The sequence below is a fragment of the Maylandia zebra genome, linkage group LG17 (assembly GCF_041146795.1).
Source record: "Maylandia zebra isolate NMK-2024a linkage group LG17, Mzebra_GT3a, whole genome shotgun sequence".
Classification (NCBI taxonomy): Eukaryota; Metazoa; Chordata; class Actinopteri; order Cichliformes; family Cichlidae; genus Maylandia; species Maylandia zebra.
The window spans coordinates 16,967,512-16,994,292 of NC_135183.1; the positions used below are offsets into that span (position 1 = coordinate 16,967,512).

A 26,781-nucleotide genomic window follows, 5' to 3' on the forward strand; every position below is an offset into this window, starting at 1 on the left:
AACCCACATTCAGCAAACGGGATACCGCACAGATGAGCTTTCACTTCATAACGACACAACAGCAACTCTTGATGATAACAATAATAATAATAATAGTGTGTTTGGGACCTCCTGCCTTAAAACCAGCAGTTCTTGAGCCCCCTGGTGGCCTCTGCAGGTGGTGGGAGGAGTCAAACTAAGTGAAATAAATAGAAATAAACAAATTAGTATTTTTTTTTAAAAACTCTGTTATGGTGATGAAGGGTAAAAGGTGTAGGGTGTGACCACTGCAGGACCACCTTCAGGAGAACCACTGCATGAAAGCAGCTTTCCTCTGATTGGCTGCCCTTTGCCTGGCTTCCTCTCGCAGCTGTGAAGGTTGAGAAAACAAACTGTAAAATAAATAAATAATCTTAAAATAAATAAGTCCTGATGAGGAGTTAGAACCTCGAGAGCGGAGTAGAGACAAGCTAATGGGTCTGACGAAGACACCCCCCCTGTGTGACATCACAGATATCCCAGAGTAGAAAAAACGGCATCTGCATCCTGATGTTTTGGCTCAAACTGAGCACATTATTATTAGAAACTGCGTGAAAGTTTGTGACTGTAGATCTGAAACTCTACATTTAAACGATGGCTCTGAAGACTCTGAAACTTGGAGGGGAGTAAAAGATTAAACCGTCTCTGCTGTCTGAGTCTCTACTTCTGTCTGAAGCTCAAAGATGTTTGTAGATGCGCTGTGTTAGTGTGGACGTGCAAACAGGACGTGAACACAGTGAGAGATGCTGTGTGTGCTCAGCACTGCAGGGTTATGTAAAGGCTCTAAATCACTCAGCTGGACTCTTTAAACTGGCTTTCAGCCCTCACGTCACTGTCAGAATCACAGGTGACCTGAAACTCACGTCATTGGACAAAGGAAGGAAACACAGGCAGGCACAGAAAGAACCGGCCAATCAGGAGGCCCCAAACTGGAGGCTTTGTCCTGTGAGGAAACGGTGCTAACCACTGCAGCACCTGGAAATAATAATAATAATAATAATAATAATAATTGTAACATGGTAGACTAATGTGCCTGTGTTAATTCAGCTCCATATTATTATGTGAAGTTGCACTGGGTTGGGAGTGGTTTTGTGTGTGTGTGTCACATTTTTGGTGAGCCAATGGCTGGAATGGGGTTGGACTAATTAGAGGAAGGTGTACTTGATTGCACTGATACACTGGTCTACTTATAGCCCACACTACAAACACTGCTGTGTCATTTTGTCTCTCTGTGCAGGTATGTAATGTGATGAAAAGAAATCAGATATGTTTGGGATGGATGGGTTTTGCGCTATGAATTTTATACTGAATGTGTCATTTTGTCTCTCTGTGCAGGCCAGGGCCTATTATATGCCACAACCTAAAGGCAGCAGAGTTGCAGAGGCTGGAGTGACCACTGGCTATATGCTTGCAGGGGTCTCCAAGGACAACTTCTAACCCTGTTAAAGGCAACACGCGGAGTGCAACTGGCCATGTGGCATAGCTGGCTCTGGCCTTGGGACTATGTGTTTTTATACGATTCATAAATGGGACACTGGACTGTTTTATCTTTTATCTCTTGATATTTTTTTGTCAATAAATTATCTTTTAGAATTTTATTGACTGTCATTTTTTTGCCCACGACTGAGACGGTTGGTCAGACCTAGAATCTTTCTTTGGGTGTGTTACATAAGAATAAGAATAAGAATAATAATAATAAGAAGAAGAATGATAAGAGGAAAATCAGCTGTGCACTGTGCATGCTGTGTGTTTGCGCTGCGATGTGACCTGGTTCCTTCTTCAGTGGTGCTTCAGCCGGTTTGTGCTGCCCTTAGAGCTCATTAAAGAAACATGGAGCGACGCAGCAGAGAAGAAGCTGAGCTGCGCGAGACGGACGGTTAGAGGACGCACGTGAACCATGATTTTCAGCTTCTTAGATTAAATCCTAAAAAACGAGTTAAAACCTGAATGATCAGTCAGAATCCCCTCTGAGCGCTCGTTCTGATTTAATTTAGAGGTGAAATCACGGAAACATGAGTATTTTTACCTGATTAGTTTCAATTCTTGATTTTTTCCCCCGTTCTCATCGTTCAGGTGAAGTTCTGAACTCTGAGCTCAGGTTACCCGAAAGCTGCTCTGACTGCAGGAGCTGTAATAAATTATGTTAGTTGTGATTTTGTATGATTTCCTGATAACATGAACGTGCAGATGTTTGTTTGATTAAAGTGGAGCGCATCTGCAGTTGTCGGACGGCGCCATTCAGAGGAAGAAGCCAGTCTTACAGCTGATAATGACATGAAAGACATTTTACACAAACATGATGAATGAAGAGAGGCTGTTGTGGAGATTACGTGTCACCAGGGCTGTATCCCAATTCAGGGTCTGCAGCCTTAAAGTACGCGTCGTTAACGGTCCACAAGGGCCGCGCACTCAAAGACCGCTAAGGCCGGAAGTGCGAGGCTTCTGAAATGGGACGGTCTAGCCTCGGTCGCGCTGCCCAGGTTGCCTAGCAACCATGATACTAACAGCTGGAAACGTTTCATACAGCTTTGCTTGACAGAAATGAAGGAGAACATATTTTTGTTCATTTGTTTGTTTGTTTCTACATGGGCTTTGATTTGATAAGTATCTAAGGCTGAGACCACAGGACTGTAAAAACATGATTACTAAATTTGTCTCAGTATTTACTTTAAATATCCATGAAATCATCACATTCTCTGTAAGATTAAAGGTGGAGACAAGTGCAGTTGTAGATTTAGGAGTCCTGCTTCGTCACTCCAGCAGGTGGCGGCACTGCATCTCGATGTTTGCGGTAAACCACCATAGAAGAGGAAGCAGAAGCCGGAGGAATGTTCGGTGGACGTGTGGCAGGAGCCGGTCACATTAGTGTGGGGTCTAAAAGGTAAACAGGTGAGTCCGCACCTCGTTTTTACCGGAACTCGCTGAATTCACGAGGCTAAAGCAGCTCGTGCATTAGCATTATCCCGAGCCGACACTCAGTTAGCTTTTGGCTAACCGCGTGCTCCTTAACCTTCAGTCACCAGGAAACCCTGTAGCACTGTCCTGACATCAGCTGTGTGTGTGTGCGTGTGTGTGTGTGTGTGTGTGTGTGGGGGGGGGGGGGGGTGTCTCTTCGGCTGGTGTTTGTATGTGTTTATCGTCATTTGTCCTGTGACGTAACAGCGTCGTGACGCGGTCAGTAACAGGTGAGGACGTAAACTCACCTGAGAGTTACTGAAGGTCTGGGGTCTAGGTAAGGCAGTGTCACGTGGGTTTAACTTCACTAAAACAGGAAAAATCCCCAAAGACGATTAAAAGGGTAATGAGTGTATGGAAGACCAAAGGGGCCAAGATTTTACATTTAAACTAATTATTTATTTATTTATTTATTTTATGAATGTCAGAAACTAATAATAACACGTGATGATAATGGATTTTATTTTGGTAAATTTTTAAAACTAAAATAATGTTTTGAGCTTTGCGTTTCAGTGTGTTTCTGAAGTCAGACTTCAAATAAAATAAGCGGATCTAAAGTTTAATAGACACAAGTGAAACATGTTTTATAATCAATAATTTGACAGATTAATGATCAGAATAAATAATATAATAAAATAATCTGGTCTTCCTGTCTTATAGCAGGTGGTGGAGATGTTGGGGCTGCGGTGCATCATGGGTGACCTGCGAGGAGGAGCGGCACTCCGGAGGACATTTGTGTCTTCGGCGGTGCTGAGTTTGAGGTGGCGGCTAGCACCGCAGGACAGGCTTCCTCAGGCTCGCTTCCTCTCTGGTGATCGGGACTCGTCGCCGTCAGTAGTGGCTAAAATGAAGCTGCGGACTCGGCTGCTGGTTACGCTGTTGTTCGGCGGCGGGTTGCTGGGTGTGTGGTGGTTTGTGCACTCAGAGAAACAGCAGAAGCTGCAGCAGCAGCGAGTGGAGCAGCTGCGGCAGGTAGCGCTGGGGCAGGGCACTTTCAGCCTCATGGACCACACGGGGTGCCGCCGGACGAAGAAGGACTTCCTGGGCAACTGGGTGCTGCTGTACTTTGGCTTCACGCACTGCCCTGACATCTGCCCCGAAGAGCTGGAAAAGCTAAGCACTGTCGTGATGACTCTGGACCGCGACGCCTCGCTGCCGCCGGTGCAGCCCCTTTTTATCACTGTAGACCCAGAGCGGGACGATGAGGCGGCGCTTGCCCGGTACGTTAAAGACTTCCATCCCCGGCTGATTGGGCTGACGGGGACGGTCGAGGAGGTGAAGCACGCAGGGCGGGACTACAGAGTGTACGCCAGCGCCGGGCCCAAAGACGAGGATGGCGACTACATTGTGGACCACACTATCCTCATCTACCTTGTCAGCCCTGACGGCCTCTTTCTCGACTACTACAACAGGATGAAGAGTGATGAGCAGATCGCCGACAGTGTCCGCAAACACATCAGAAACTATGCCACGCTGTGAGCGCTGGCTATATAGCAACCAATTACAGACTGTTTTCATAACAACCCCACTCACAGCTGGGGATAAACTGCTTCTTGTCCTAAAACGGGACACTTCTCCATGGTAACACAGAACTGTAAACGTGTTTGAAGTGAAAGTTTGTCGATAATAACAATGTAAAATCCAGAGAGCATGCTCCCTCACTTCCTGTCTCAGCCTGATGGTTTCAGTGTGTGTGTGTGTGTGTGTGTGTGTGGGGCCTGGTGTCAGGAGAGGAACACACACAGATTTCCTGTTTAAGGTGTTCCTCTGTTGACACCTAGACAGACTTCCTGTTCCTCAGACAAGTGAAGCAGTCTGACTGCTTCCATGTGGAGCTGAGATGTTTATCAGGTTAAGTTTACTTCTCTCTTGCTCAGTGTGGATGAAGTGTGTTAACAGCTGGAAGAAGTGCATGCTGGGCATTTCCTCCAGTCTGTCACATAAATGGCAGTGGGACATGCTCTCTGAGAAAGTGTCAGTTTTCATAGTTAAAGGTCAGATTGGCCTCAGGGTGTGAGGACCTCGCCGATTCCTGTGAAGAGGTCAGCGATAGGGCAGATCATGCTGGTCACATGGAAACTGATCAGCTGTAATGTTGCTGTGGAAACAAGTTATATTATGGCGGACTTTAATGAAGCGTGAGTGACAGACAGGTTCTCGTCAGAAGGTCGTGCGTTTTTGTTTTTTGGCTTCTTGTTACCATCAGATTTTCCCCACAGACACAGAGAGTGCAGACAGTGACAAACATTTTATTACAAAAATTCAATAACATTGATCATCGATTAAACGTTACATGATGATGTCAGAGCGGCTTGTGCTGCATTCAGGCCTTCAGCGTGGCAAATCTGTCCGTCGCTCTGTGCGTGCTCAGTAGAGTCAGAGCCATTGTGTCCAAACTTCCCTCCAAACCGGCACAACTGTCGATCTCCACCGTGTAGTCGTTTGCCTGCAGGAAGTAGAGAGTCATGATCAGCAACCAATCAGCTGCAGCCATCCATCAACAGGAAGTGAAGACTCATCAGAACAGACTTTCAACCTTCTGACGGTGTCACTGATCAATAAAGTGATCAGACAGCTGTTCTGTTATTGATCAGCGAGCTCATCAGACTCTCGTCTGTCTTTAACCAGCTCAGAGGATTTAAAGAAATAAAAGCACCACTTCTGTCATGGAGGATTTTCAAAATAAAACCACCAGACTGATCCAGTTTCCTGTCCTTACCTTTTTCACAGTAAAACCCCTAAACACACACCTTGCTGTTCACTGGAATGAACACAGCTATGCACGATAGGGGCAGGTTTAAAAAAAAAAAAAATCAATTATCCTATTTAAATCGATTTCAATTTGAATAGTGTATCAATCCATTAATTCCTGAATCGATTTTTAAATATAAATGTATTTTGCCAGAAACACCAGAATCTCAGGTTAAAGCTCACAAAACTATTTCAACCACTGCCAAACAGTTAAAAAAGCAAATGAGAGCAGGTAAACGGCACATGCGGACATGCTGTCGTTGCTGAAAGCTGATATCTCACAAGTTCTGAAGCTGCAGGTTTCGTCACTCTGACCAAAATTCATTGAACCGGCAGCAAAAGAAGATCCAAACTATGCTCTATGTTTGAAAAACATTGTCATGAATTCCCTCTTTTGTGCCCAGGACAATAAAAACCACACTTCCTGCACAGCTGCCTCTCTGTGTATTCAGAGACCACCTCTGATGAATTCTCACAAGTCTTAGCTTTGTTTTTAATGCATAGATATAAATATGCATAAATATGTATATATACTGATAAAAGATCAGAATTAAAATATTTCTGAGTCTAAATCAAATTGAATCCAATCAGTTATAGAAATCAGTGACGATACCCAGTGCGAATGCTATAGTGGGTCTAAACAGAGACTGTATATAAAAGATGGACATGGTGACATCATCTACTTCTGTATAAAGCCTGGATATTTTGTGTGGTCCCATGGTAAAAGCTCCTGACACTAATTGGACCAAACATGTTGTTTTATTCAGTTCGATGGGATGACCTCATCAGGAAACATTCAGCAACAGAATGTTAAACACCTGCAGCGCTGCGCTCATCCTTGTACCGAACTGTGTGTGCAGAGCCGTAACTATGACACCAGATTAACGTATCAATGCTGCAGTTTATCGTTTATGCTTTTTAGAGAATTCATCATCATTTGATGACATCCCTGACTGGAACAGGTGACGTTCACTGTTTGGGCCAAACTAGTCACAAAACGCGCAAAATGCCTCCTTTGGATTTGAGTGTGCTCAGATCATTAAAGTAAGTGTGGTCTGATGTGTGTGATCTCTGTGCTGTTATTGGTTGATCGCTGATGTCTGTGCAGATGTTTTACCAGCTGCAGGGAGGCCAGCAGGTACTTTGAGGCTTCAAAGTTGTCTAGACCATGAACGATGGCTGCAAACGTTCTGCGGCATCCAACGCCGCTCAGCGCTCTCACGATGCGGTCTCCGTAATCATGGATGTCAAATGCTGGGCGTTCCTCCTGGAAAATGGAGAGGCGGGGTTTAGAGTCAGAAGGGGTTTGAGTCAGAAGTTGGGTTAAGTTACTGGATGGGGCTCAGCAGGTTTTACCTGCAGTGCCAACTCAGGGCGGATCTTCTCCTCCCAGTCTTTGACCCTCCGAGACAGTGCTGTCTCCTGAGTGTAACCACGACTGTTTACCACTAGCTGCTCCTAAATCCCACACACAAAGGGTTAATCAACTTCCTGCTATTCAAAATAAAAGCTTCACCTTCTTCATGACGGAGTTATAAGTAGTTTGATTTTTCTGATCATGGGTAGCTTCTAGCAGTAGGAACAAACCTTACAGGCTCCAAGTATGATTGATCAGAATGTACTGAACATTACTGAAGATAATAATATTGATCACTGACCACTCGCAGCTTCACCAGATCCTCGTAACTCAGTTCATCTCGGTGAGCTTCTGCGGACACAAACAGCATCAGATCATTACACACGTTCCACTGTTCCTGTATCGATACTGAACTGATTGAACTGATCGATCAGTTTCAGTCTGAATCTGAAGCATTTTACCAGGTGAAATGTGCTCCGGGCCACCCAGAAACTCGGCTGGGACGTCATCGGGAAAGGCGTCGTGCTCGTTGTCCGAGGCGTCATCATCCCCACCTTCAGACAGACATATCAGGCTTTAACGCAAACACACTCAAACAGCTTTTATGACCCTGAACTCAGACCAGCACTAAGAATGTTACCCAGCAGGTGCTGTCTCAACTCTTCCACAGGCTCCTCCCCCAGTTGACCAGGCCCCACCCCCTCTGGCTGTAGGAAGGTCCTCTTCAGCTCCTCGTCAGACATCATCACTCCCTGAGTGACATAACAAATGTGATAGTAATGAGTCATAATCTGACAATAACACTGACCCTGATAAAACGACCTGAACCGCAGCTGATGTCACTGCTGACATCACTGTGATGTCAGCATGGATGATGGTGTGTGCGTCTTACGGCTCTTCTGTTCATCCTCTTCTGATTTTTGAGTTTGTCTTTGATCGTGCTCAGGTAGATGTAGTTGAGGTCTGAAAAACAGGAAGTCTTAGCTTCATTTAACAGGAAGTATAAATTCAACTCTTCAGATTAAAAGTCTTTTTCTGGACACAGAAAAGTTTTCAGCCTATTGTTACCTGTAAATGTGGGTCCATTTTTCAACTTGTGCTCTGGAGGGTCAACTGAAACAAACAACCACAAAAAGGAAGTGACATGTTAACAGATAATGGGTCCACAGGAAGAACATGAGTGCTCCAAGCAGTTTGTTCTTACAGGTTCCTCTGAACCAGCTCCTGAAGTCCCGAAGGAAAGCGGCTCGTTTCCTTTTCCTCTTCCCGCAGTCGTCCAGCCCGTCGGGAACTCTGTAGCACTTCCCTGCAGAAGACACAAAACTCTGTAAGCACCTGCAGACTGAATACTGAAACACGCCACGCGGTCCCCATAGTTACCTGGTTTCAGTGGTTTGTCCTCCTCAAGCATGGCGTATGGGTCATGGAACGCCCAAACATTCACCTGAAGAAAAAAAAAAAAAAAAAAAAAAGATGTTTCATAATGAAGCTCTAGTAAAAAGGTCAAATTTAATGAATCTAGTTAGAAAACAAAATGAGGAACCGGAGCTTTATGAAAACTATTTTTTTCAAAATAAAAGTACTGTTGTGCTTTAAGTGTGTGAGATTTTTGACTAGGGGAAAATAAACGCTCCTGTGGCGAACACTGAGCTGCAATCTGGGGGATTAAAGCAGATTAACGTACAGCAGGAGGAATCGGCTCCTCTCTCCTCGGTTTGTTGGCTTCCATATGTTGCCTCTCTCGGATCATTCGACCATCACTCGGAGCCTGAAACACACCAACGACACCGAAGTTACACAAGGAGAAGAAGAAGATGAAGAGGTGGTGGCTGAAACTGTTCTGTGATTCTAACAAGTGAAATCTCCTCCACCTGCAATCTGTCCACATGCTCCTCCTCCTGCTCCATGTTGTCCAACTCTAAGGGGAGGAAATCGTCTGCTGCATCGCCTCCACCCTCCTCAGCATCAGCTCTGCCCATTTCAACATCCACTGGAACCACAGCATCTGAGCCATGAAGGTCAAAAGTAAAAAAAAAATCAGAAACCAAAGTAGTGAAAGTCAAGAAGAAAAAAAAAGGGGAGAAAAGCGGGAGGAAATGTGTCATGAAGGACTGAACAGGTGAGGTGAGGTGTACCTGGGGGCTGGGTCTCTAGTTGAGCGAAGTCACTGTGAGGCAGGGAAGTGGAAGCAACTGATCTGAATGTGAGCAGGATCATGTCGCCCTCACCTGGGACGAACAGGTTGATCCTGAAGTCCTTCTGACTGCACAGGATCTCACCTTTCACACTGACACACAGGCATAGAACCAGGTGAGACCTCATCATCGGGGAGCGAGGCTTAGCTCTCATTTAGTTGCTGTGCGAGATCACTGACCTGATGAGGGGCAGTTTCTTTTTCTCTTGGGTTTCAGGTGCAATCAAAGACTCCGGAGGAAGAGGCGGCACGTCCACAGTCTGCATAGGTCAGAGGTCACAGGCAGAGGTCAGAGGCCAGAACGAGCTGCAGGTAAACTGACCTCAGAGAATCAAACTCACCGTGTTGGAGTCAGACCTCTCAGATCGGTCCGACACTTCCAGGTCCAACGCAGAAAACTGAAGGACACAAATGATGTTACTCATTTACACCCGAGCACACCTGACTTTGACAGGATAAAGAGTTACAAAAAAGGAGTAAAAATAAAAAGGCAAAAATGACACGATACAGATTTAAAAAGAATTTCTGTGAAAATCTGAGGTCAAAATTTATTTTATTTTTTACGATTAAAAGGTTGAATCTGAAAAATCTAGATCATTAATAATAAATAATTAAAATAAAATAATTAATGATCACGATAAAGAATGTTTTAAATTTAAGGTTCTAATTTTTTAAATATGATATGGTCAGTGACTGAATGAAGTGACTACGTTCCCCAGAATGCCCTGTGAGTGTTGTTAGAGAATGGCGTAACAGTAAAACCTTAACCCTGTGCCTGTTTTCATTCTGACCTGTTAACTCACGTTACCTGAGGGGTACCTCAGGCTTGGCTCCAGGTCCCCTGTAACTTGCTGTTTATATTCTTGAGCACAGATGCCACATTTTCACCCAAACAGCTTCACACTCAGTGACCTCAGATGCTTCAGTTCCAGCTGACCCTGACTTCTTGTCTGCTCCAGGACCGAACTATTTCTACAGCTCGGCTCACTCTGCAGCCTCTGAGGGTTAAAGAAGGCCTTGGCTCTGGAGCAAGCTGGCTAATAACATCAGGCTCATAGAGTCAGGTGCTTCCTTTAAATCCCCTCTGAAAACATGTTTCATAGACTTTCTTTGAAGTCTATAAAAATGTCAGATATCAGTTTTGAATTTTTAGAACAGAAACATTTTATACTTCTTTTCCTTGGTGTGGTTTATTTTTGAGTCTAACATCCAGCTCTCAAAGCACTTTATCGCCAGTGTGTTTAAATGAACGAAGCATCATGAAAGCTGAAAATCAAATCAGGGACAAAATGTGACTCTGGAAGTTTGCTCTCAGGTAAAGAACCACCTTTAATAAAAGCTGCCTGGTCTTTTTTTTAATTTTTTTACCTCCTCCAAGTTGTCAGCATCATGACTGTTCACTGCTCTGCCATCACCCTCCTGAGACTCTGTTGCCTGCTTGTTGCGTCTGTCGGGAGAGCACAAAGATAATGTGTGAACCTGCAGCAGGAAATCAAACCAGCATGTGGGCGGAGTCACGCCTACTTCTTGTTCTTGTCGTTGATGTACTCCAGAGTCTGGAACACCAGGCTGTGCAGCAGCTCCACCTGAAACAGACGCAGATGCCGTCACATGACTCCATCACAGACTGGCCGAGGTCATGTGACTTGTGTGTGGCTCACCTTCTTGCTGTAGATGCAGGCGGAGCCCTGGATGAGCAGCGCAGCCTCTGCGAAGTTCAGCCTGGTTTTCCCACCATCGAAGGTGATACACATGTCATCCAGCTGCAGACACACAGACAGATGTTACTGGGCGGAGCTCAGCTTCATTCCATCAGGCTGTGACTGACTGAAATCCCACCTGGATTCACGTTTGTGTCTCTGTGGATCACCTGAAGCTGCCAGACCAGTCCTTTGTGAATGACCTGAACAATAAACTGACCCAGAGCAATTTGTCTGAAATGCAGTTGTTACCTTCTAATTACAGCTCTGTCTTCTTCTGTCTGCATTAGAAATACTGCAGAGCTTACTGCTAAAACTGACACCTTCTCCGTGCTGCTTTTACTCTTTACAAAGACACCCAGGGAGCCAGACTGACCCTGTAGGTGAGCCTGTTCTGGGGCACGGACCACATGTTTGATGCAGAAGGATATTGCTGTCTCGTGTCAGTTTGTATGGAGGACGAAAGCTATCAAAGTAAGAGCCTCTGTGGTATAAATAAATTACCTCATCTAAGTAGTCGTTTAGCTCTGACGCCAGGTCGATCTCCCAGTTCTTTGTGAGCTCTCGGATCGGCTGGAGCAGGTGAGCATATCGGCTCTCTGTGGACTCCATCTCACCTGAAACAGGTAGAACCAGAACAGGCTGTGAATCCTGCGGGGTCTCAAACATCACTCGGTCTTTAAGCAGCTCGTTTCTCTGCAGTGCTCTGAGTTGCAGATGGAACGCTTTCTCATTTAAAACTCAAGCAAAGATTACTTTCATTCAGTCCAAATTTGATATAATAGTAGATTCATAAAAGCCTGTAATGTCGATCAGAGCGCACAGCTACAGCTGGACTGTACATATCGATTTAAGTATCGATTATCAGTTTTCATGGTGAACTCTTTGCATTCACCTGTCCTCAAAATCAAACAAAACTGTGTTATCGCTGCTGTGAATTATATTAAATAGCGTGATAATTGCTACGAGCTAAAGCGGCAAATACTGAAATCAGAGAGAACGAAATTAAAGCAAAGTACGTTCAAAAATGTGATTTATTTTAATCGCTGTAGCTAAACCTGTGATTAAAAGATAAACTTAACAAATTAACTTATTCCTAATCTAACGCCGAATATACCGGGACATTCCACTGTTTAGTAAACCGTGTTAATTAATCCTCTGTGAGATCGATGTTTACATCAATCCGAATGAAACACAGAAATGTCAGATTTATCAACGCAATGTGGCGGAGCGTCTAAGCGACTGCAGCTGTCAAAGCTTGAACACTTGGCTCATTTACCTGCTCAGCTTGGTTATTTTTTTAAATAAGAGAAATACCTGAGAATAAGCAGGTGTCGGTAACATGAAGCAGCGACGGTGTTTAAGGAGTAAAATCAGAGAGAAACTTACCGAAAAACCTGAGCCGAGCTACACCGGGGCTAACTGTTTGTAGCCGTTAGCACAACACTCAAAGTACCCGCGTTAAATTTCTTCTTCGCTGCTCTGGTCTGTGTAGCAGCTCCGCGTGCTGCCCCCTGGCGGCGCTATGGTGTGATACAGGCTGCCGACCGCTAGATGGCAGCGTTGCAGTTTAAAGCAATGACTGTAGAAAACATCTACAGTTTTCTACAGTTTTCTGTAAAACTGTAGAAAACTTCTCCAGTCATTGGTTTAAAGAAACTGGGCGAGCTGCTGCCTGCACCTTGCGATCTGTTTATAAGAAATACAGATGATTTGGCATGCGCAAAACAGCGCAAGAGCAAAGCCAAGTCAAATAGTGAGAATTTGGACTCCATATTTCATATTTATATCTGCAAATATCAGGCTAAAGCCATATTCATTCATTGGACTTATTTTGTAATATCACAGAATATTTAAAGCCCCTGTTTTATTTTTGTTTATACATGATAACAAGTTAAATAAAACCCTGTGCTACACGACTGGTGTAGGATTAAAGGTTAAAGAATCCTAAGCAACAAAACAAAAACAAAAACCAAAATACTTAATGAATTAAGTAATCAGTAAAAAGGATCACAAGCTGTTTGGATAATCTTTTAGAAAAAATAAAACCATGAAGTGAGAAGTCATAATACTGTCATGAATGTTTGCACTCTTCCTCATCTCACTCTTCTGGTGCTCAGTGCGAACACAATGGTCGTGTCCAAATTCCTGGACTGCATCCTCCTGAGGAAGCATTAGTATGAATTTGGACACGACCCGTGAGCAAGTCTGCCCCTTGAGAACGCCCCCTGTGGAGCAGGAAGTGCACTGAGGGAGGTCTCTGCTCTCCTCTGAGCCTGAAATTCCTGCTCCAGACCACACTCCAATCCACCAGCAGGTGAGGAGGGCAGGAAGAGTATCGAGCCAGAATAAAAGCCCTCGTGCAGACAATCAAAGCCATGTGAAGGACACATAAGAAAGTGGTTTTCTTGGTTCCACCTGAACTCAAATGTTGGTTACCTGGGCATGAAACAAAACAAGCAGTGTGCGGAGCCATGCTGCCGTGTGCCGTGACAGCACACCGCTGTCTGAACTCTGACCATCACAAATCATATCTGCAGATGGAAACATGATGAGATTTCCTCTGCACACAGATCTGATTTCAGGGCCCTCAGTATGTGTGTGTGCGTGTGTGTGTATGCATGTGTTTGTAACTCTTCCTCCACACATGAAACCATTTTTTTATTGTGATTTAATAAAACTTTATTTACAAAAACAGCAGGTGATGTCATTAAGAAGCAATAATGATGATGATGATGATGGGCCTCAGGAAGCCTCCTCTTCGTCTTGCAGCAGCATTAGTGAGTATTATTAGTCTGAGAGGACAGCTGTAATTAATGCCTCTGAGAGGAGGATGACGGGGCAGCAGGAGCTAAATTTAACACTCCTAATTCAAGCAGCCGGATTTCTAATCCAGGAGACGACGCCCTCCTCCTCCTTGTCTTTCCTCCTCAGAGGTGTACATGCTGCTCGGGAGTCCCACTGTTTTACTTTCCCAACAGAGACGAGACAACAAAGGATGCAGACTGGCGGAGAAACGTCGTCACGGCCCAGGAAGAACACTTCTGGAAAACATCTGGCCACATGTGATTATGAAGAATAATCCTCTGATAAACTCAGAGAAAACAATGCACGCAGCGGTTTCCCAGCAACACCCCATCCCCATCGCACTGCGCTCCTCTTCATCGTTTATCTCTTCCACTGGAGCACCAACAGATTACTGAGATGCCAGCAGCTGCACGCCATTCTTAACCCAGCACAAAATGTCTCAGAAAAGCTACAAACTAACAGGTAATGCTGCTGTGGCCACAGCCATCCTTTACATACAGTCTTTGGCTAATAACACAGAGCATCTGTCAGAAGAAGGTGTGACTCTGCAGCAGAACATCCTGGACTCAGCTGCAGGTGAAGCTGAGCCATGTGTCGCAGTCATATTTGCCTGCTGCGCTCCATCACACCTGCAGCAAGAGTGAGCACAGAGACTCCACCCCCACAAACACCACCGTGTGCACATCACCTGATAACTAATGGTGTCAGCACACAGGTAAATCTAATCAGCATTATAATAATCATTCACAGTTCACAGCATGTTAACCTGAACAGCTGCAGTTCCTCTAACTTCCACCAGAGGCTCCCAGCCTGCATTGTTATGGGCGTGGCCTCTGTGACTGACAGGTGGATGGTGACACAGGCTGCTGCTGATTCACCAGAAACCCAAGGGTTACATCATGTCCATCTTAAATATACAGTCTAGTATCTAGAACACGTTCCACAGCAGGAGGAGGAGTCTGCACCTCTGACCTCCAAACACCTGCCATGGATGAAGAGACAGCGCAGCGAGCGGCAGCTTGAGTAAATGAGGAGGTGTGAATCTCAGCAAGTGAGTGGAGTGAAGATCAGCACTCTCCTCCTCCTCAAAGGTTACACCAATGGTCTACCCGCTGTACTCTGATTACTGCTGGAACAGTTATGTAAATGGACTTAAAACAAAAGTTTCAGTTAAGAAGTCTGTGCAGGGTGAGAGTGCACCGCGTGGCATGCCATTGGACGTCAGTCCTGTTATTTTAATTCCCATTGGATGAGAGCATGGATGGGATCAGTGGTTTAACTGAAGTATTTTATGTTTTTTGGGTTTAAATATTGATCTTTGACTTCAAAGTTTCAGTCTCTTCTTCTTCTGCAGGTTTTCAAATATTAATGTAGTGATGCCAGTGAACCAGCAGCTCATAATGAGCCAATCAGGAGGCTGAAAATCATACCAAGGGTTTTCTGCACTGCTCAGATTAATTCATGATGTCCTCTGATTTGGTTTCATGTTGTTTGCGCTGGTTTGCTTCCAGTTACGCTCAGGCTGGTAGTTTTTGTGTGTGGTTGCAATACAAACAGCACAGGGAGGATAACAAGGAAGAGGTGAACTCAGTCACAGCCAAAAACCAGAACAGGAAGAAGACATAAAAACACCACCAAACACCAAAACCCTTCAAAATAAGACAGGAAGTAAACGAGGGAAACGGGAAAACAACTGTGTGAAGGCTTGGTCCTTACACTGGAAGTGTGAAGCACAAGCATACAGATGGTGAAGTGTCTCCAGAGTATAATCCAATCAGATAATCTGCACCTCTGCCTCTTCGACCTGCACCTTAAAGTCTAGAAGAAACAGAGTGAACATGAAGCCTGCACTGATAGAGAACAGATATGAAGCCCAGCAGTAACACACAGTTACTCTAAGCTCTGAAATCAACTGGAAGAACTCAGATGACATAAAAGCATTATGGGAAATGTATTTCTAAATCTAAATCGATACTTTTGCCAGAAGGAATAAAAACAGAAGAAATCCAGAAATGTGATCTCAGTGAACAAATTGCTGTTTTATTGTGTGTGTGTTTCACATCTTCACTGCAGTCTCATTCATCAGCTGTCTTGAATGGCTCAAACTGACCGCGTGCAGATGAATATGAGAATGCTGAGGTCACGACTCTCCTGTCAAGCATACTGATTGGCTGGAAAAACCCATCAGAGTTAAACCTGCTCCCCGTTTTCACCCCAGTTTCCAACTCGCAGCCAGCAGCTGTGAGATTGGACGACAGCACGGCTCACCGGTCCCCTCCCTCCCTCCCTTTTAGCTTCCACAATCCACTAGGAGCAGCGCTGATGGATCATGAAACCACCACAAGCTCATCAAACCACAGTGAGTCTCTCAGGCGTTAGAACCCTCTGTTTTTGACACCTGTCAGGATTGGGTAAAGGTGTGACTCAATTGGCTCAGAGGTGCCGTTGTTGCTGCTGACCTCGCGGCGTACTCTCTCAGAAACACAGGTGCAGCAGGAGTTGTGCAGGTATCTCTCAATCCAGCCCCAGAGTACTAAAAGTAAAACTGAACCACCTCCACCACGGAGGAGGAGTCTCACATCAGTTTATCTGCAGGAAACTGGTTAGCAGCAATTCAACTTTCAAAATAAGAGCATGAGGTTTCTCAAGGGATGTTGTGTTGCCCAGGTGGATGAAAGTAAACCCGGGCTGCCCTCAGACAGAAGTCTGTGACTTTCAGACTGTGCTGCAACTAAGCCGTGATGGGATCTCAGATCACAGAGCACAAAATGGTTCAAAGCCATATCAGTGACTCTCATATGATGCATTTATTCACAGGTGAGCAGTAATATTTAAATTCATTGTACTTTAATGTACAATATATCAAAAGACCAACAGACTCCTGCTATGCTGCTGGGAGTGTGAAAGCCTAATCCAGGTCCAGACCCCCAGGATCTAGAAATGTGTTTAACCTGACCCTATACAGTGTTCACTGCATCATTCCATTTTTACACTGATCACCACCTGCATTCATGTATATATCTACCTGCTTAGTACTTTTAATTTTAATTTTCATGTTTATTTAAGTGTTGTGTGCAGTGTTGGGAAGGTTACTTTTAAAATATATTCCATTACAGAATACAGAATACATGCCTCAAAATGTATTCTGTAACGTATTCCGTTACGTTACTCAATGACAGTAACGTATTCTGAATACTTTGGATTACTTAATATATTATCATTCTTTTTACAACAACGTGAATGTACTATTGCTGTGTGATTTATTACTATTACTGAAGGTCCGCGACTCCGAACTGTAGTAAAGGGACCTCTGACTAATACGGCGGGGTCCCTGTCAGCTCGTAGCCGAAAAATAGCTTTACTTTGTTGTGTGGGTCAACTTTTCTTGCGAGAGACAGAGAGAGGCGTTGAAAGGCTGCTCCAACAGAACTTATTGTTTTCGGAGGAAAACACGAACACAGTGTACAGTCGAGTCTTAATAGCTTACTTACAACTGGGCTCGTCAGGCACTCTTCTTGGCTGAAGTGGTTATTATTATATTTACATGCTTCCAGCTCCCGTTTTTGCTCGATGACAACTCGTACCTTTCCGCTCCCCTTTTTCTCCCTCCTCGCGCTCACAGACCCATAACGTGTATGGCAGTCCATTCTCCCTGAAACACGGACTACACTGCCCATGATGCTACATTCTTTAGAGCTATGCTTGTAGCATTCTGCCTGTTAGCTTAGCACAACAACAACAACAACAACGAAAAGGCGCGCTCTCACCCAGGAAACACGCAGTCGCAGAGAGAGAGAGAGAGCGTTGCCCTGTAACCATGGCAACCGTAACGCTGCCGCCTGGAACAACAGAACGTAGCTGTCAAACAAAACCCAAACAGTCCTGACCCGCGACAAAATGAAACAGGAAAGTACCCCAGTGTATTCCATTTATTTCAACAAAGTAACTGTATTCTGAATACCACCTGTTTAAACGGTAACTGTAACGGAATACAGTTACTCATATTTTGTATTTTAAATACGTAACGGCGGTACATGTATTCCGTTACTCCCCAACACTGGTTGTGTGACAGTATGTTTTGCACTAAGTACTGCAGCAATTTCCTAATGTTGTAAACCTGCTCAACATTTGTCAATAAAACCCTTTCTGATTCTGATTCTGAACCTTGTTGCAGGGGAGCAGCAGCTGTTTGACTTGTTGCTGACTCAACTCCATGTATTTTTATGGCGTTGGTTGTGTTGCTTGTCTCTGTGCTCATTTAGTGTCAGATCCACCAGGCTGGGAAAACTTCGGGTGGTGGTCCAGCTGCTGTGAGACATCGGCAGCGCTGTTTACATGCGGAAAACAGGTGTGCTGTAGTGAACACGGTCTGATCACGCCTGTTTAATCAGCAGATAATTCGGAATGAAACAAAGACACATGTAGGTGTCACCTTCATCGCAGTGATCTGACACTCTGATTGGACCTCTGTAGAGCTGAAGTCCTGGAACTGAAGGGAATCCTGGACTCTGATAAAGATCAGATGGCTCTCTGGCTATTAGCTTCACCAATGTCTTCAGGTTTCAGTCTCCTGGAGTATGTTTCCCAGAGTACTTCACCTATATTCTGTGCTCTAACATCAGCAGATCTCCAAGTTTCTTCCTCAGGTGGAGTTACTGTTAGTGAGTAGATTAAAGTCTGCCAGGCTGAACATGCAGTGGGTTTATAAAATATGATGTTTTGTTCTGGTTCTGACCTTTTCCCCTTGCTTCTGTCTCTGAGAGGAAGATGGACTGATGGAGTCACAGCTGTATCCCATCTGAGGAAGGCAGAGGAGGATGACGAAGAGGTGAGGCAGAGGATGATGGAGAGAGAAAACGTCCGACTTCTCTGCCGAGTCTGTCTGCGAAGTGAAGGATGGAGGGAGCGGGTGAAGGGATCATTCCCTCGCCAACGAGCCTCAGCGAGGCTGGAAAAATGAGCGCTGTCCCGGGAAACTCCTCCGCTGAGCTCGGATCGGCCACCCCCGGCTCGTTACTCAGATCGGCTATTCAGCCAGACCGAATGAAAAATAGTCCCATAAAATCCAGATGGCTGAGAGTGTCAGCAGAGAACAGGAGAAAGTTTGACAGATTTGATTTAAACTTATGTTAAAAAAGAATCTTTTTGTTATTGAGAGACTTTGATCTGGGCTCGCTTTAAAAAGAGAACTTTTTTGGTTTACCTCCGATGACACACAGAGATCTCTTTGAAACCTTGAGCCAAAGAAGAAGACACCTCTTCCTGTGTAATGTGTTGCTCCTGAGATGTCCCAACAGGGCCTCTGTACATGCTACATACAGTTTCAAACTTCCTCCTCCTTCGCTCTCTGAGCTCACCACGTATTTTAGTTCCAGCTCATTGGCCACTGTAATGACCCGTCCTCGCTGCTGTCTTTGCTTGGCTGCTGCTCGTTTGTAAATGTTGTTCCTGTCAGCCGCTCTGGTCTGCCTGCTATTGATCTTCCTGCTCGTTTGGACCTGCTTACTAATCAGCGTCGCACATTACAGACGCACAGAACTGATTAGTGAGTTCACCACCACACACAGAGCAGCTTGCTTTAATCAGCTGTTTCAAGTGTGCTCGCTGTTTCTGGATTAATTCTGTGATGACGCAAAAACAAATGATTCTCAAAGCAAACAGCTGATGTGGACCTGCTGAAGCCAGTTGTTTCACATGTGAAGTGGATTTTCTCTGCCCTGACTCTGATGTTTCAGATTTACTTCAGTTTGAACTCCTCAGTGAGTTTTGCTTATCTCAGCCATATACTGAGGTGAGATCCTGAAACGAAACAAGCAGAACTACTAATCATTCGATCATTCATGAATCGTTTCTCTTACGCTAAAATCCCAACTACCACAGAGGCCAAGCAGCTCTGATGGATGGATGAATGATGATGGGTGGATGGATGATGGGTGGATGGATGATGGATGGCTGAATGGATGATGATGGATGGATGGATGATGGGTGAATGGATGATGGATGGATGATGCATGGATAATGGATGGATGATGATGGGTGGATGGATGATGGGTGGATGATGGATGGATGGATGATGCATGGATAATGGATGGATGATGATGGGTGGATGGATGATGGGTAGATGATGGATGGCTGAATGGATGATGACGGATGGGTGGATGGATGATGAATGGATGATGCATGGATAATGGATGGATGGATGATGATGGATGGATGGATGAATGATGATGGATGGATGATGGATGATGATGGATGGATGATGGGTGGATGGATGATGGATGGCTGAATGGATGATTACGGATAGATGGATGATGGGTGGATGGATGGATGATGGGTAGATGGATGGATGGATGCATGAATAATGGATGGATGATGATGGGTGGATGATGGGTGGATGGATGATGGATGGATGATGGGTGGATGGATGATGGATGGATGGATGGATGATGGATGGCTGAATGGATGACGACGGATGGATGGATGATGGGTGGCTGAATGGATGATGACGGATGGATGGATGATTATGGATGGATGATGGATGGATGATGCATGGATAATGGATGGATGATGATGGGTGGATGATGGATGATGGATGGCTGAATGGATGATGACGGATGGATGGATGATGGATGGATGATGCATGGATAATGGATGGATGATGATGGATGGATGGATGATGGGTGGATGATGGATGGATGATGGGTGGATGATGGATAGATGACGGATGGCTGAATGGATGATGACGGATGGATGGATGATGGATGGATGATGGACGGATGATGCATGGATAATGGATGGATGATGATGGGTGGATGATGGATGGATGATGGATGGCTGAATGGATGGATGATGATGGGTGGATGGATGATGGATGGCTGAATGGATGATGACGGATGGATGGATGATGGATGGATGATGTATGGATAATGGATGGATGAGGATGGGTGGATGATGGATGGATGATGGGTGGATGGATAAAGGATGGATGACGGATGGATGATGGATGGCTGAATGGATGATGACGGATGGATGGATGATGGTGGATGGATGATGGGTGGATGATGATGGATGGATGATGGGTGGATGATGGATGGATGATGGATGGCTGAATGGATGGATGATGATGGATGGATGAATGATGATGGATGCATGATGGATGATGATGGATGGATGGATGATGGGTGGATGGATGATGGATGGCTGAATGGATGATGACGGATGGATGGATGATGGGTGGATGATGGGTGGATGGATGGATGATGCATGGATAATGGATGGATGATGATGGGTGGATGATGGGTGGATGGATGATGGATGGATGATGGGTGGATGGATGATGGATGGCTGAATGGATGGATGGTGATGGATGGATGAATGATGATGGATGGATGATCGGTGGATGGATGATCGGTGGATGGATGATGCATGGATAATGGATGGATGATGATGGATGGATGATGGGTGGATGGATGATGGATGGATGGATGAATGATGATGGATGGATGATGGATGGATGATGATGGATGGATGATGGATGGATGATGGGTGGATGGATGATGGATGGCTGAATGGATGATGACGGATGGATGGATGATGGGTGGATGGATGATGGATGGATGATGCATGGATAATGGATGGATGATGATGGGTGGATGGATGATGGGTGGATGATGGATGGATGATGGACGGCTGAATGGATGATGACGGATGGATGGATGATGGGTGGATGGATGATGGATGGATGATGCATGGATAATGGCTGGATGATGATGGGTGGATGGATGATGGGTGGATGATGGATGGATGATGGCTGGATGGATGATGGGAGGCATGATGGATGGATGATGGATGGCTGAATGGATGGATGGATGATGGATGATGATGGATGGATGATGGGTGGATGGATGATGGATGGCTGAATGGATGATGACGGATGGATGGATGATGGGTGGATGGATGGATGATGGGTAGATGGATGGATGATGCATGAATAATGGATGGATGATGATGGGTGGATGATGGGTGGATAGATGATGGATGGATGGATGATGGATGGATGATGGATGGCTGAATGGATGATGACAGATGGATGGATGATGGGTGGCTGAATGGATGAAGACGGATGGATGGATGATGGGTGGATGGATGATGGATGGATGATGGGTGGATGATGGATGGATGACGGATGGCTGAATGGATGATGACGGATGGATGGATGATGGATGGATGATGGATGGCTGAATGGATGATGACGGATGGATGGATGATGGTAGATGGATGATGCATGGATGATGCATGGATAATGGATGGATGGATGATGATGGATGGATGATGGGTGGATGATGGATGGATGATAGGTGGATGGATGATGGGTGGATGATGGATGGCTGAATGGATGGATGATGATGGATGGATGGATTAATGATGATGGATGCATGATGGATGATGATGGATGGATGGATGATGGTGGATGGATGATGGATGGCTGAATGGATGATGACGGGTGGATGGATGATGGGTGGATGATGGGTGGATGGATGGATGATGCATGGATAATGGATGGATGATGATGGGTGGATGATGGGTGGATGGATGATGGATGGATGATGGGTGGATGGATGATGGATGGCTGAATGGATGGATGTTGATGGATGGATGAATGATGATGGATGGATGATGGGTGGATGGATGATCGGTGGATGGATGATGCATGGATAATGGATGGATGATGATGGATGGATGATGGGTGGATGGATGATGGGTGGATGGATGATCGGTGGATGGATGAATGATGATGGATGGATGATGATGGATGGATGATGGATGGATGATGATGGATGGATAATGGATGGATGGATGAATGATGATGGATGGATGATGGGTGGGTGGATGACAGATGGATGGATGGATGTGTGTCATGTGGTAAAATATGTTTGTCTCACAGGTTTTTTGCTGTCGCATTTCGTGATGATGTCAGTGTGCGTCTGTGTGTCAGGCTGCTGCAGGGTGATGACCACACTGTTTTCTCACTTGTGCAGTCAGGACTGTGGATAGTAAAACATGAAGAGAAACAGCTCAGGGTTCAGGTGTGTGAATAATACACACGCCTTTCCTCAAACCTGAACTGGTGTGATAAAAGACACACCAGTTTGACTCCACAGTGAGCTGTGGCTGAATTGAAAAAAACTGACAGCTCAGATGTTTGTTGTTAGGAGGTAAAGACGTACATCGTTAACTAACTGTTTTTGTGGTGAATAGAAAAGTCTCTCCCTGATCTCTGCTTGTCTTCACGAGCAGGACAGCTAATGTTTCTACCTGAGCTACCGAGAGCTACCTGCAGGCTAACCCACCTCCCCCCGTCCTTGGTGTCACCTCACTCTGACGTTAGCTGTGACCACGATGATGGCCTTGTAATTGGTTTCCATTAGAGCGCTCTCTTCCATCCTTCCCATCAGGCTGCGCAGGAGGGGGCGTGCCCTCAATTGTCCGCAGACAGAAATGCTCGCGCCCAGCCGCCTGATAACCTCGGACAGAGGAGGGGGAGGGTCAGAGTTATAATGAGGACCGTTCAGTGTAACGAGGACATCGTGCTCTGACTACACACACACACACACACACACACACACACACACACACACACACCTTCTAACATGAGGGAGAAAACGCTGACCTGCTCGAGTGCCTGTGTTCCTCCAGTCTGACCTCTGACCTCAGTGTGCCGGCCTCTCAGGGAGACGTTAGCTGCAGATCAGAACATGGTCTCCAGCAGCGTTATGTAAGAGTTTAAAGTGTGATGGAGGACCTGAGTGTCACACACGAAACCCAGCACGTTAGAGCAAAGCTTCCATCAGCTGCTGGAGATGGCGCTCCAGCACATGATACCCAACCTTCAGCTTCACCTCCCACCGTGAGACTGAACCGGCTCCAGTGCTGGCTTTCAGCAGTGCCACTGTGACCTGCTGTTCACCTGTGAGCCCGCCCCCTTTCTCCATGTGCAGATGACACAGGCCTGTGTTTATCAGCTGTGAGTCACACTTAGCGAGCCAATGAACATCAGTTACCTGAAAAACAACAAGACCTCAGCAGGAATTAGAAAAGTTTACCATGCTTCCTGCAGGAGCTGTTCCCAGGATGAAACCCAGGATGAACATATTAGACAAGAAACCTTTGTCATACCACCAATGTCAAATTCTAGATAGATACAAGCTTTTACATTTTATTAATTTCAAAATATTTAAATCTGCCTGTCTAATCTATAAGGTGGTCTGGCGCCTCCACCAATGAGTGATCTTATTAAACAAAAGTCTAGCAGTATTACTGGGTCTTGATTGACTTAAGCCACGGTGAGAGGTGATTGTGAATTGGCATTTAGAGGGACCACCTTTTCACAGAATGCTTTGTCATATCAGGGAGCTTCTGGAATAGTCTTCCACTGCCAGTGAGGGAAAGCACAAGTCTCCCTCTATTTTTAGGAGTCATTTAAAAGGGTGGCTGATGGACACACAAGCATGTGATCATGTCTAATTAATCTTGATTATATATTGGACGTGAAATAGAATTACGAAAAGGGAAACAGTTATTGGTGCAATGGGTCAGTGCAATATCAGGGCATGTGCAATATAATTGATGTGTTTCTGTTATTGTTTGCTATGTTGTCCATTTGTTTTTGTCATTGTTTGTTCTAATATGATGTGATAACTGTTTCTCTATATAAATGGTCTGTAAATACTGTCTCTGTGTGTTCTTTACTAACTTGTGTGCAACACCAACCTGTCAGAGGGTTTTCAGATGGAAATTAGCTGAAGGCTATAATCTGGCATATTTACATTTGTGAAAATGTTAATTATTATGTATTGTCCCTCTTTCTAAATACATAGATAAATATTTAAAAAAAATGCCTAAAGATGAGGTTTGGAGGCGGAGTCTGACACACCTGGTTCTGAGATTATTGCTGTTGACCTCTCGGTGGCAGGACTGCACATATCTGCAGGTTTTAGAAGGTTAGATGAGATTTAGTGACATAAAAGAGCGCATTTGTGCTGCAGTGCGAGGGAATGAGAACATTTAATGACCTGTTGGACGTTATTACACACCTGTGGCTGTGCTAACATAATCACTCTACTGTGTTTTGCGGAGCATCAACAAATTAGATTTCTGTTCACATTAGCCGGCACTGCTGGGACGTTTAAAGTCATAATGCACATTAATATTCAGCCGTCACCAGTGGGATAAAAAGACTCATGCATGAGTTCAAATGCGACCTTCTGGGTGATGATGAGGAGAAGGATGAGGATGAGGAGCAGGAGCAGGAGGAGGGGGGTCAGGCCAATGCAGGCAGCTGACGGGCGAGGCTGTGGACAGATGAAGTCTGTGAAGTGTCGGGGGATTTGGGGCTGCAGCTGTTTGTGATCAGACTGACTGACAGATGGTGTCTTATGTAAGCCTGCTGAGGCTCCCCTCTCCTCTCCAGATGTGTCTCTGCTTTGGTCCCTGGCTCTGTCCAGATGTGGAGGAATCCTCTGGCAGTTGAGCTCAAACGCTCCTACGTAACGCGGGAACTCCTTGGTGCTGCAGTAGGACCACGTGAGTCTGACCTGGTCAGGGTTCAGCTTTGTTTGGGACCATGTGACTTTGGCAAGTGCAGCAAGGTGAAAAAGAAGTGACTGAAAATGAAACGTCTGCAGCTGGAGACGTGGAGTGCAGGACAGATAGGCGCCTCTGTGTGTTTCACATGCAGCTCTTCCTCATCCAGCAGGATCTGTTACCAAAACATCCTAGAAGGAGGAGGTGTTGTCCAAAAACTCTCTGCAAGGTGAGGAGGAACAAACACGAGGAGACACTGATGAATAATATCACAGGAGAGCATCAGGAACCAGAAACAGAAGGCAGAACATGGCCACTGGCCTGCACATTGAAGCTACACAGCTAGGGTGATGCTGTCCTACACATGTCTGATTGGTCAGCAGGCGATGATTTCATACGTGCTGATCTCTAACCTGGAACTCAGCATCAGTTACCAAGGCGATGATCAGAGGAAATCCTGCATCCTGCTGCAGGATTTAGGAACAAAAACGTGAATCCAGAACTAAGAAACAAAATCAGAGATGAGTTTGTGAACATTTAAACAGCAATTTTAGGATTCAGGTGACTGATGATGCTCCTCACACCTGGATTAAAGGCACCTCTGACCACAGCTGTTAAACATCTGGAACTGAGATTCTATTGTGGTTTAATGGCTGTATTGAAACTCTCCAGCTGAGAGATTTAGTGGAGCTCGCCAGCATCATCACAAGCTCAGCCCACAGACTGGTGTCTGAGGAGGGCGTCACCTCAGAGCTCAGTCCAGCAGACAGGAGCTCCTGCAGGTCAGTGCAGGCAGGTAGAAGAGCTGCTTGGAGGCTGGAGGTGGTGTTTGAGAGTGTTGGTCTTCACTCTGCTCTAAGCCTGAGCTGTGGTATTTTTAAACCCTCATTACTTCAGCATAATCATTAAGTTTTATGTCTGTACATCAGTGAGAAGCACACCGCTCACATATTTTCCTCTCCTGAGCAAACGACTCGTTTTCCTGACGTGTTGATCACAGTTTTTCATCATTTTCTAATATCACGCTTCAGTGTTAAAGGCCTGCATGGGAGCATAACGAGCTCCCTCCTCAGACTCAAAGAAGCCGCCAAGGGAGCCGAGAGTGGCAAAGCACTGCTTCAGGGCCAATTAAGATGAGTGAAGTCTGTGTTTCCAGGTCCTCAGGAGAGTGATGGAGCTTTATCCACACCACCCGCCATGTTTGGAGGAGGAAACTGAGTGCCCTCTGGAGGCCAGTGACACAGCAGATACTTTGATCCTCTCGCCATCGACTGCAGCGTGAAGCAGAAACACAGCAGAGGTGCTTCCTGTTAGAGACTGAAGCCCTCCAGCCAGAAGCTTGTGGCTGAAAGCTTGTGGGGTCGTAAGTCTGTGACGTCTTCATGAAGGATTCAGGAAACGCTGACGAGGTTTCA

At 45.4% G+C, this 26,781-nt stretch overlaps 2 protein-coding genes and 1 long non-coding RNA gene across 5 annotated transcripts in view; 1 reads left to right on the top strand and 2 right to left on the bottom strand.

The window, feature by feature from the left end:
* LOC143413139 (uncharacterized) overlaps positions 1-26,781 on the bottom strand; it is a 190,470-nt gene that overhangs the window by 19,663 nt on the left and 144,026 nt on the right. The window lies entirely within an intron of this gene.
* sco2 (synthesis of cytochrome C oxidase 2) lies at positions 2,656-5,673 on the top strand. 3 transcript variants are annotated; one of them, XM_076875665.1, is made up of 2 exons: positions 2,656-2,907; positions 3,637-5,673. In XM_076875665.1, the coding sequence occupies exon 2, from the start codon at positions 3,646-3,648 to the stop codon at positions 4,450-4,452; it is 807 nt and encodes a 268-aa protein (XP_076731780.1). In that variant the 5' UTR covers positions 2,656-2,907; positions 3,637-3,645; the 3' UTR covers positions 4,453-5,673. The 3 variants fall into 3 exon arrangements, with proteins under 3 accessions (XP_076731780.1, XP_004564953.3, XP_004564951.3); XM_004564896.4 differs by having other exon boundaries at positions 2,656-2,899; positions 3,634-5,673; XM_004564894.4 differs by having other exon boundaries at positions 2,709-2,907; positions 3,634-5,673.
* ncaph2 (non-SMC condensin II complex, subunit H2) lies at positions 5,207-12,482 on the bottom strand. Its single transcript, XM_004564890.2, has 20 exons — positions 12,365-12,482; positions 11,480-11,592; positions 10,937-11,038; positions 10,800-10,861; positions 10,644-10,722; positions 9,617-9,673; positions 9,456-9,535; positions 9,217-9,368; positions 8,953-9,086; positions 8,766-8,849; positions 8,462-8,525; positions 8,286-8,387; positions 8,150-8,194; positions 7,974-8,044; positions 7,722-7,833; positions 7,543-7,635; positions 7,383-7,432; positions 7,081-7,182; positions 6,842-6,991; positions 5,207-5,419 (listed from the first exon to the last, which is right to left on the bottom strand). Exons 2-20 carry the CDS (start codon positions 11,585-11,587, stop codon positions 5,297-5,299), a joined length of 1,770 nt encoding a protein of 589 aa, XP_004564947.2. The 5' UTR covers positions 11,588-11,592; positions 12,365-12,482; the 3' UTR covers positions 5,207-5,296.

What these genes read in the sequence shown, in the direction of transcription:
- ncaph2 (XM_004564890.2), bottom strand. Translation starts at nt 11,587, where the DNA reads ATGGAGTCCACAGAGAGCCGATATGCTCACCTGCTCCAGCCGATCCGA. An exon ending in ATGCTGACAACTTGGAGGAG is followed by an intron (nt 9,674 to 10,643) that starts GTAAAAAAATTA and finishes TGTGTCCTTCAG; the next exon opens with TTTTCTGCGTTGGACCTGGA. An exon ending in AGGAGCCGATTCCTCCTGCT is followed by an intron (nt 8,526 to 8,765) that starts GTACGTTAATCT and finishes TTTTTTCTTCAG; the next exon opens with GTGAATGTTTGGGCGTTCCA.
- sco2 (XM_076875665.1), top strand. Translation starts at nt 3,646, where the DNA reads ATGTTGGGGCTGCGGTGCATCATGGGTGACCTGCGAGGAGGAGCGGCA.